Genomic DNA, 11,151 nt, shown 5'->3' with positions numbered 1-11,151 from the left:
GTTTTGCGGGGTACCACTGTAGAACTGGTGACTCTCTTCCCCTGCCAAAGTCTTGCCTGACCCCTTTCTCCCCTCCCGGTTTTTAAGATGAGAGAGATTAAGTCGCTTTGGAGAGTTGCTCTGGGGTCGACACAACCAGTTTGACAGTGGAACCGTCTCCCTCGGGAGGTTGTGGCTTCTCCTTCCTTGGAGGTTTAAAGCAGAGGTTGGGCGGCCATCTATCAGGAGCACTTTAGCTGAGGTTCCTGCATTGCAGGGGGTTGGACTGGATGACCCTCAGGGGTCCCTTCCAACTCTAAGGATTTGATGGTTCCCCTCACTGCTTCCACCAGAGGCCCAATCTGATTTTTCACGGTTCTTTTTTCAAAAAGCACGTCTCTGCCGCCTGGCATTAGGCTTTTATTTCTCAAGGTTTTTATTTTTCAATTTCAGCTTTTCAAGGGGAGCAAAGTGAAGGATTACCTGCCGCAGTGCACAGTGTGGCCTACTGTTAAAAAAAAAATTGCCAAAACTTTACTGCAAAGCAAAATGCTAATGGTATTTTAGTGCGCCTTATACACCTGCCTTGTTTTTATTGTCTATGTATGCAAATGGCACGATGGCTGACTTAACTAGCAATAAATCTGATTTGGTCAAGAAAAAAGAAAGTCTGCAATGTGTCAAGATCAAGCCTCTCACAACTCAAAACTCGCCTGTTGCAGGGATAGAGAGCCTCACCTTTTCTCTTGTCGCACACATCTGCGAGTACAGACGCTCTTTTTTCTCCAGGTTGCTTTCTCCGGATCCCTGTGGGAGACAGAAGAACAGAGGCCTCAAGATACAAGCCAAGGATATTTTTGAAAATGTCATTGTGTAGACATGTTGTCAAAAGAACCAGTCTTATAGATGGTCTGAGCAGCTCAAACAATAATTGCAACCCAATTGGAAACAGCTGACAAATCATACATAGGGCGTTGGGCACCCACTGCTCTGGAAAATGGGAGGAAATTGTGCGTAATTTGAGATTTTGACCAGAACTCCCATGCACTTTTTGTATGATTTGGCACTCCTTTATTACATACACAGAGAGAAGGACCATCATTTTCGAGACCCTTGTTACAAGCCTGGCAAATCTGGCACGGAATTGCAGAGTTGGAAGGGACCCTGAGGATCATCTAGTCCCACCCCCTGCAATGCAGGAATTTGCAGCTGTCCCTTGTGGGGATTGAACCTGCAACCCTGGCCTTGTCAGCAACATGCTCCAACCAACAGAGCTACCCAGGCTGTCCCCACTAGACTTGATAACCAGGTAATGCCTATATCCCATACAGTGGATGCTCGGGTTGCGAATGTGATCTGTGCGGGAGGCACGTTCGCAACCAGCAGTGTTTGCAACCTGTAGCGCCGTGTCTGCACACGTGCAGGTTGCGATTCACGCTTCTGCGCATGCGCCAAAACCCAGAAGTAACCCATTCCGGTACTTCCGGGTTTGGCGCAGTGCGCAACCCGAAAATGCACAACCTGAAGCGTCTGTAACCCGAGGTATGACTGTACTCACAGACTTCTGTTATTTCAACCAATGTGCAACTGTGCCCGTTTTATGCCCATTCTATAGCTTTGTTTTCCATGTTTAAATTTTTATCTGTTGTTATGTTCTTTTTGTTATATCAAACACACACACACTACAGCATGAAATAAAAAACCCTTAACCCCCATGCAGAGGATACAAGAAACTGCTTTACACAAAACTAAGCATATAACCCTCATGGTTCCCACACAGCTATTTTAAATACATACGAGTTGGGCTGTTGGGGCCACCTAGCTCAATATTCCCAGCATGGGCTGGCAGTAGCTCTCCAGAGAGCTCTCCAGCTCTCTCTGCTGGGGATTGAGCCCTGGATTGAGGTATGTCCCAGGTTTCTGCGTCGGTCGAGCTGATGCCAAAGGCAAGCTGTCGGCTTAAGAGCCACACCCTAGGAGCAAAAGCTATATTCCAGCATAATGATGGGGACGGAAGCCAAAGAATTTCAAGTGCTCCCCGATAAAGAGTTTCCGCAGCGCTTAAGGAAGAAGCTAAAGGGATAATCTCTCACAAAGAGATCCGGAGAAGCTCTGCCAGCCTTGGAATTCTTTTAAAGGAAGAGGATCACACCGCACCAACAGTGATAACAGGGGACAAAACGATTGCTTGAGAGGCTTTTTTTTTTGAGAAGACATCCATCAGAGAGAGAGGGGACTGATACGATCAGCTGGCCGGCCATGAGAGAGGAGTGACAAGGCAGGCCGCAGGAGGGAGCAAGGTTTGAACATGCCTTTCGACAGGAGAGAGCAGCAGTAAATCACACCGAGCGACTTGCAGTCAAGTCTTTATTAGCAAAACCAGGATCTGCACAGGAGCGCCAGGCCCAATGAGCACACCAAATAATCTCTGGTAGGTCTTGTCCCCATGAAGCAGTTGCTGAGATCAAAAGTCCCTGCCTTCCCACAGCTGCCTAAGTCCCCTCCTCTCCAGGGTTTCCCCCAAGCAATCGGAGACTGGGCCATCATGCAGCCAACCTCTCCTCCACCCTTTTCATGCCTCTCCTGGTTCTGGGAGGCCAGCAGGGAGGGGAGCTTTTTGCAGCAGGAGGGGGAGACACCTGTGACTCTCTACCAGCCAGACTTCCCCTCTGCCTCCTGGCCTCCCTCCTCTCCTGCTTCAGTTTCTGCCTGGACTTCCCTCTGCCACAAACTCTCCCTGCTCACTAAGCCCTGTTACCTCTCCAGTTTCTGACACCTCCTCCCCCCAGGCTACTCCCTCTGACCACTCACTCTTGTCCCACCACCACTCCCTGGGCTCTGAGCCTTCCTTCCTTGGGGTTCCCCCAGTTGGGACCCCCTCATTCCTCTGCCTCCAACCAGTCCCAGACACCTTTGCGGTTCGAGGCAGCTTTGCCATTTGGCATGCCAAAGCTCAGCACTCTGTGCCCAGAGAGCCATTTTGGGACTCTGCGCTGCTGCACGCTGAAAGAGAAGCATCGGAATTGGGGGCAGGGACCCCTGGGTGTAGGGACCAAGGAGGGTCGCCCTCTGGCTCACAGGAGTCTCCCCAAGCAACAAAGCCGGAAGAAATTACTAGCTACATGAGGCCTTTCACTACCCGGCCTGACCACACAGGGCTCCTTTCCTGACCACACCTCAACAACCTCAGTATTGTCCACACAGACTGGCAGTGGCTCGGCAAGGTTTCAGGCCCCACCTGGCCTTGACATTAGTGGGGAGCTGGACCAGGGACCTTCTGAACGCCAAGCAGGTGGTCTGTGAGCGAGCTGTGGTCCTTTCCTTCCAAATAATGCAAGATTCTGGTCCTCATGATTCCAAGCAAAGAGCTGATCTAACTAGGAAGGTGCCTTATACGGAGCTAAACCATCAAGCTCTCTAGCTCAGTCGTCTCTGGAGATTCGAACTTGGGACCTTCTGCGTGCAAGGCAGCTGTTCTGCCACCTTGCAGAAGTGCCTGAAAACCTGCCTCCCGTCACCAGTGGGAAAGGGAAAACCTCCCCCCACCACCTCGAGCCTCAGCAGCAGCTCATCGTGAACTCCAGACACGCAGCCCGAGACTCTCTGTTCTAATTTCGGAGCAGACACGCAGCCGATAATGGGAGATAGAGGAGATCTTTATCCTGCGCGCAGGACGGAGGGGATCCGCAGAGCCCGGCTCTGGCACTCTCATTCCAGCCTCCCCCCTATCATCTCTAGATTATTACTGTCTGCAAAAGGGAGACATTATGTTATTGGGGTTTCTCTCCCTCTCTCAACGCACACAAAACACACAGCGAGAGGACCTTCACAGCAATCTCTCTGTTTTATTTTATAGCAAGGGAGCTGCGTCCTTTTTCAAAGGTTACAGAAACTCTTGCTTCTCTCTCTCTGCCCCTCTAGGTCCTTCTTCACCTTCAAGGACATAATAAAGGTCAGGCCAGTGGCCCATCTAGTCACAGAATCATAGAGTTGTAAGGGACCGCGAGGGTCATCCAGCCCAACCCCCTGCAATGCAGGAATCTCTGCTCAAGCATCCATGACAGATGACCATCCAACCTCTGCTTAAAAACCTCCAAAGAAGGAGAGTCCACCATCTCCCGAGGGAGACTGTTCCACTGCTGAACAGCTCTTCCATGTGCCAGTCCTTTAGATATGTGAAGCTGGCTCTCATATCTCCCCTGTCTCCCCTTTTCCAGACTAAACATACCTACCTCCTTCAACCATTCCTCACAAAGTTTGCTTCAGCAGCCTGTTCTCACAGCGGCCGACCAATGGGAAGCCTAGTGAAAGATCCTCCTGTGGCCTGGGGGTAGGCAATTTCAGCCCCTGGAAACCTGAAGTCCCCCAGACCTCAAGATGATGTGGCTATCAGTCACTCCCCACTTGCCCCAGACACCTGCCCATGTTGTCTTGAGATTTTCATTAAAGCTTTCCATACTGCAACAAGATAGGCGCTTCAAAAAAATACAAATGGAATCCACAGAATGTGGAGCCCTTTCTTAAGTCCACCTGCCCAGGCTGCCTTGGACGAGGTGGGTGGCTAACGTGGGTCTTTTCAGCTGTTCCCCCTACTTGTGGGGGACATGATCTCTCTCTCTCTCTCTCTCTCGCCTGGTCTGACACCAAATGGTAATAGTAATTTCATTAATTATACCCCACCCATCTGGCTGGGTTGCCCCAACCACTCTGAGCGGCTCTCGACAAAATATTAAAAACACAATAAAACATCATCCGTTTAAAACTTCCCTGCCTTCGTGTCTTTCTGATGCCAAGCAGATACGTTTCTCATTTTCCCAGGTTTCCAACCTCTGATTTATTTATTTTCTGTCAACGCTGGGTTCTGCTTTTTATTGAACTGTGCTGCTTTTTTTTATTGCTGTTTTACGGTCTGTGGTAAAACCGCCCTGGAAAATGTTTCCGTCAGAGGGTGGTATTAAAAAAAAAGCAGCTATGTTTTAAAACAAACTGGGGACAAAAGCACAGCCTCAAAAACGAGCGAAAGAACCCTCAATTCAGGAGCGACAAGCGAAATGGTTCTGCACAACTGATGCCGATGGCTTTTCAGAATGCAACCAGCGGCTCAAAAAATGCTGCATCAGAAGCAGTTAGCCCCAGGAGCAGAAGCAGCGATGCTTCTGGACTCCAGCAGCCTGTGTCCTGCTTTCTGGTTTCCCATAAGCACCTGGTTGGCCGCTGTGAGAAAAGGATGCTGGAATTAAGGGCTCCTCTCCTTTGGCCCCTTCATGGGTTCTTGCAGATGGCTCTGAAAAGAGAACTGACCAAAATTAATCCTGCTAGCTACAATGGCTATGTTCTCCCTCCACTATCACACTCAGGTCCTCTTCCCAGAAGGAGGATACGGTCTGCAGTGTTAGAAACTCGAGACACACAAGCCAGGCACTAAACGACTCCTTAAACCAAGGTTGCAGTTGCCAAAACAGAATGTCTAGATGCCATTTGGGGGCAAGGCGGTTCTTAAGTCTTATTTTCCAAATGAGGGACGGACTCTGATTGATTCTCAGTTAAACATCTGGCTAGTTCAGGGGACAACCTTGGGTTCAGTGGTAGAGCTAGCCATTCCGGCACCCGGAGCGGCGAACATGTTGTGAACCCGGGGGAGGCGTGATCCTTCTGGTGGGGGGCCGATTGCGCCGCAGCGGCGCGATCTGCCCCGGGGGGATCTTGTCACCTCCTCTGGGATCATACCGCCCCCACCACACACCCCTTCCTACGCCCCTGGCTGGGTTAAGAGCTCTGAGAACGTAAAGAAGAAAAGTCACTTGATGCAGGGGCAGTCCACATATATATATCAGCCATTCCGACCTCTTTTTCTTCCTAGTGACACAGACCATTCATAACGTAGGCATTCACAGCTCTCAGCAGGGCAGTGGGGGAAGCGAAGACAAGTGACAACAATTCACTGTAACGTTGCTCAATGCTCTTGCTCAGGCTGCACTGAAAAAGCATTTTGGCTGCTGAAATTCATCCTGATTGTGCAGATAAAATACAACGGACGGAATTCTACAGGATGGCGTATTAGTGTGTGAAAACAGTTGAGGTCCAAGGATGCCCAGGCCTGCACCTCCAGATGGTGATGTTCAGACGACATCCTGGCACCCAGGAATTTTCACTTGGTTGCAAGTGGCCGATAGCTAGGTGCAAAACGCACCTGGAGCCAGACTAATTTCAAACACTGCTGGTTGGCCACTGTGAGAAACAGGAAGCTGGACTAGATGAGCCCTGACTGACCTGACCCTGCAGGACTCTTCTTATATGTTCTCACAAGTTTTCAGTCTCCCACCCTCCCCCAAGCAGTCATGAGGGCTAGAATCTTGTTCTGCTGTCAGGATTCTGCCAGACTCCCCAAGATGAGGGGGAGCTGAAGTTTCCCAAACCAATCCAACCTGAACAACCCCCTTTCTTGGTTCGGAAACATCTTTCCTCTTGCTGTGTGAACAAGAGACATCGCACCTTGGAGGTTTGGGGCCGCTGTCAACGTTGCAGAGGAAAGGAGCAGGGCTGACAGCGGACGCTCCTGGGAACCTGTTACAAGAACGCTAGATGAGATACCTGGCGAGAGCCTTGGGGTGGGCGGCCGGACACTTTGCCCGCCGCAGCTCAAGGAAACTCAGAAGAAGAAAAGGACAAGCCGTGTGGTGCCAGGGGAGAGGAGCGGGCACGAGGCCTCCCTTTGCAAGGAGCTAATCCATCAAAGAAGACGGCCCCATCAGTCTCGCGGGTGGAGAGGGGAAAATGACAGGCAGGAGAGATAACACTTCAAAGCACCCTTTGTGTTTTGGGGGGAGAGGAGACAGGCAGGAGAGGAGAAAATGCCTCCGCAGTGAGCGATGGTTAACAGGCAAGGCGGATGAAACGCCGGCTTCCCTCCTTCTCCCTCTCCTTGGAGCGGCTGCGAGAGGGCATCGGACGCAACCCCTTGCTGGGAAAACGAAATGCATTCCTGGCAAAGGGGTGTTGGCGGGTTTGAGTGGGGAGGCTGAGATTTTATGACGTTGTGGGGGACATGAGAGCAAAGCCACCTCCCGTTTCCCTGCAGTCAGGCAGCCAGGTGTCCCCGGAAAGCTCGCCAGCGGGTAGAGGGACCGTCTCCCCGTCCCCTGTCCACCTCTAGTGTCCCTGAAGTCACCTGGTCTCCACTCAAAGCCACCTGCATGAACCCAAGAGAAGGGTCCCAGGCAGAAAGGAGAACCTCCTGGATCGGAGCAGAGGCCCAGCTCTTGTGAAACCCAAGTCTCAAAGAGGGAAGGAGACCAGCTGCCTGACAGCAACAAGAGTGCCACGCCAGAAGGTCTCTTTGATCAAGGCAGGGCAGAAGTAATCGGGCAGTCCTTGAGGCACTTCAGATCTAAGCTGCTGACACAAGGAAGGCCCGGTTGGAAGATTCAAGGCAGATCCTTTGTTAAACTGCGGAACTCTTTCCCACAGGAAGTGGTGATGGCCAGCAACCCAGATGGCTTAAAAGTGAATTGGACAAATGCATGGTGGAGGAATGGGCTATTAAGGGGTACGAGCCGGGATGGTTATGCTCAGCCTCCACGGTCAGAGGCACCAATGCTTCTGAATCTCAGGTGCTGGAAACGACAGGAAGGAAGAGGCCTCATGCACTCGGATCTTGCTGGGGGGCTTCCCTTTGGCGCAAGTGTTTGGCCCCTGTGGGGACAGGAGGCTGAGCTGGCCGGGATCTTCCTGGCCTCCCCAACACTGGAAGTTAATTTATGCGTTATGGCCGACCTCGTCCCTCGAGATGCCAAGGTGGGATGGAGACGTTCCAGCCTATTACTGCCTCAGTGCCCAACAACAGGATTATAATACACTCCCTCTCTCTCTCTCCTGCCAACCTGTTCCTTTCCCTGAGGGATAATTGTACCAGAACATTCAGCCCTGCCTCTCTCAGATCTGCATCGCCTCTTCCAGCAGGGAACAGCCACCTGCTCCTGCTTGCATCGGAAGGGGAGGGAGGCTTGGTACACAGGCATGCAGAGCTCAGAGGTGTGTTCCCTTCGCCCACTTCCGTCCCTTCTCTCTCCCCCTCTCCTGCTATAAAACATGTCTTAATTTGGTCTGCTGTGTAATCAGAGAAAGCAATTACAAACTGCAAGAGAAAGACAAACTCAGCCCTGTAGACCCCCATCGTTCAGCCCAGACACAGAGGTCCAGCTCTGAGGGTGGTTCCCTTACTGCGAGAAGGGAGGTGAGAGGGAACCAGGCAGAGGGCCTTCTCAGTGGTGGCGCCCTCCCTGTGGAACGACCTCCCAGCAGCTGTCAAGGAGACAAATAACTATAGTGGTACCTCGGGTTAAGAACTTCATTCGTTCTGGAGGTCCGTTCTTAACCTGAAACTGTTCTTAACCTGAGGTACCACTTTAGCTAATGGGGCCTCTCATCCTGAAGCAAAGTTCTTAACCCGAGGTACTATTTCTGGGTTAGCGGAGTCTGTAACCTGAAGCGTCTGTAACCTGAAGCGTCTGTAACCCAAGGTACCACTGTATACAACTTTTAGAAGACATCTGAAGGCAACCCTATATGTGGAAGTTTTTTATGTTTTTATATGTGTTGGAAGCCACTGAGAGTGGCTGGGGCAACCCAGCCAGATGGGCTGCATATTATTATTACTACTACTACTATTATTACTATTACTACTATTATTAGATGCAAGCAAGACAGAAGTCCTTTTAAGCCCCCTGCCTTGCTGGGGGTGGGGGACAAGGCCCCCTCCACGTGCCAGTTCTGGCATGGGCTTGCGAGATCTCCCAGGACTGTCTGAGTTCCTGCAAGATCTCCCGCGAGCATCTCTAGCCAAGAATCATGGGCAATCGCCATCTCTGAAGATTGAGCTGTGAGAGTGGAAGAGCAATGAATCTTCTTTTCATTTCATTTTTCCCCCTTCGTACATTCTTCTAGTTCAGACACGTCCCGCTCTCTATTCTGGGCAGCCAAAAGGCCTTATTCTTAACTTTGACCCGTGCATCGCAGAGGATTGGACTAGACGACCCTTTGGGTCCCTTCCAACTCTACGATTCTGCAACTGTGCCTTTCCAACTGAGGATCAAACCCCCCAGAAATAGCCTCAAATCTATTGAGGCTTAGTGAGACCATCCTCAAGAGCGAAGGGGGGTTTCTAGCTTGGTGGTCACTTGGTCCATGTTTGCTGGGGAAGCAGCCAAAGACCCCCCCCTACCTTCTGATGCATTCCCAGGCACAGCATCATCCCCTCGCTGGCAGGGCTCCCCGCGTTCTCCATGGTGTAGAGGTGGCGGCTGAACTTGGGCAGGGGGACGCGGGGCTTGCTCTCCGGGTTTAGCATGTTGGCTGGAGCCAGGGTGATGAAGGCGTTGGTGACGGGACCTGCAGGAGCAAATGGGAGGGAGAGGTTTAGCGGCAAGGTATGCTTATGGCAGGGCTGAGAAGCACGAGGGGCTAACTGCAGAATTATAGAAATTGGAGAGTTTGGAAGAGGCCTCTCGAGCACGGAGCTTGTGGACCCTCCCCTGAAAATGAAGCAAGAGGCTGGTCTTCATGGTTCTTGACAAGTCAAAAGCAGCCTTATACTGAGTCAGGACACCAAGCCATCCATCTCAGGACTGTGACTGCTAGCAGCTCTTTGGGCTTTCGGATGGGGAGCCAGTCCCAGCCTTTCTGCACACAGAGCATGCGCCCTTCTATTTAGGCGACAAGTCCCACAGCTCAGTAAGGTTTCCAGTCCTCATAGTGATTTAAAGGGGTAATTCGACAGAGGCGCAGGAAGACTGCCTTAGACGAAGCCAGACTTTGGGTTCATTTCACCCAAGATTGTCTGCAACAGTGGTTCCCAAACCTTTTCCAGCTTGGTTCATCAACTTGCCCCGTGTGCTCACTACTCTGCACCACAAAAAGCATTATTCAGAGCAGCAGCTTACACGGCGCACTAAGGGAGATGATGACACGATAAAATTCAAAACAGCGGCAATTAATTGCCCGTTCACTCAAAGCCCAATTAAAAACTGTTCAATTAATTCAGCAAAGCCGACAAACTTGATCCAGGGAGATGCCAGCTTTCCAGAGCCTGACTGTCATTTACAGGGGCCTCCTGCTGCCCCCTAACAACCCCCACTTAGGTATTCGCCCCACCCAGGGGGCAGTACTATTCTCTTTGGGAACCACTGGTCTACACTGGCTGGCGGAAGCTCTCGAGGGCTTCAGGCAGGGTGTATTTTCCAAGCCCTGCCTGGGCGGAATAATGGACGGGACCCCTGGGGGTCCTCTAGTCCACCCCCTTGCAGTGCAAGCATCACAGCTGAAGCATCCATGAGGGATGGCCATCCAACCTCTGCTTAAAAACCTCCGAGGAATCACATCTCCTCTCCACCATCTTTGGGCGGTTCTGCTCTACCGAATCCAAGGCATGTGTGTGTTTGCTGTCGGCTCCCCCGCCACCTCTCCAAGCTTCTCCTCCAATTAGCTAGGAAGGCATCTGGAGGCGACCGGAGGGAACTGTTTGGAGACCTCCCCGGGGGCGACCAGGCGCAGCCCCAAGCACCGCGGCCTCTCCGTCCTCTGCCGAGCGAGCCATCCATCACCCGGGCCCCGGTGCGCTCGCAAGTTGTCTCGCGGTAATGATCTATCGCACACATCCACTCAGCGGAGTTAATGAGCGCTTTAATTACCGCATTTACCCACACGGGCTGCCGACGCCTCCCTGCCACAACCTCAGCTCACCCCTCTGCACTCACAAATTGTTGCATCCATCGCCCTGGCAAACTAAGTGGAGGAAGAAGACTTCGGAAGCAAGAGGACAGGGCCAGGAATGGCCTGCTGGGGGGGTCAGGCAGGGTCCTCAGCTCATGGCTCACCAAGCCAGGCGTTACTCAGTGTATACACACACACACACACTGCATCCAGCAAGTCCTTCCCCCTTCCCAACCCATCTGAGAGCAACACCCATTGGAAACAGCAGCCGGAATAACAAAATTCGAATCCCTTGCTTCCAGCTGCCAAAGGCTCAAGGCTGGTCTTTTGACTCTTCAGATCTATTTCCAGCCGTGTCCCTGTGAGCTTTCTCTGCATCCACCCCCCCCCCCAAACCTGGTTCTGCCTTTAGAGTTTGCATGCAAACTCAGACCTCCGCAGGGCCCGCAACCAGAGCTCTCAGGA

General features: G+C 51.9%; 1 protein-coding gene across 1 annotated transcript in view; it reads right to left on the bottom strand.

The window, feature by feature from the left end:
• The window catches only part of WDR18 (WD repeat domain 18), a 42,061-nt gene that overhangs the window by 2,091 nt on the left and 28,819 nt on the right, over nucleotides 1-11,151 (bottom strand). Inside the window, exons 8-9 of the mRNA XM_083421743.1 lie at nucleotides 9,200-9,366; nucleotides 718-786 (exon numbers count right to left, since the gene is read on the bottom strand). Coding sequence (XP_083277869.1) covers nucleotides 718-786; nucleotides 9,200-9,366 — 236 coding nt within the window. The remainder of the gene's footprint in view (nucleotides 1-717; nucleotides 787-9,199; nucleotides 9,367-11,151) is intronic.

The sequence above is a fragment of the Podarcis tiliguerta genome (assembly GCF_965153285.1).
Source record: "Podarcis tiliguerta genome assembly, chromosome: 18".
NCBI classification, from domain to species: Eukaryota; Metazoa; Chordata; class Lepidosauria; order Squamata; family Lacertidae; genus Podarcis; species Podarcis tiliguerta.
Note: the sequence above shows the minus strand (reverse complement) of the source record. Positions and strands in the feature narration are given on the sequence as shown.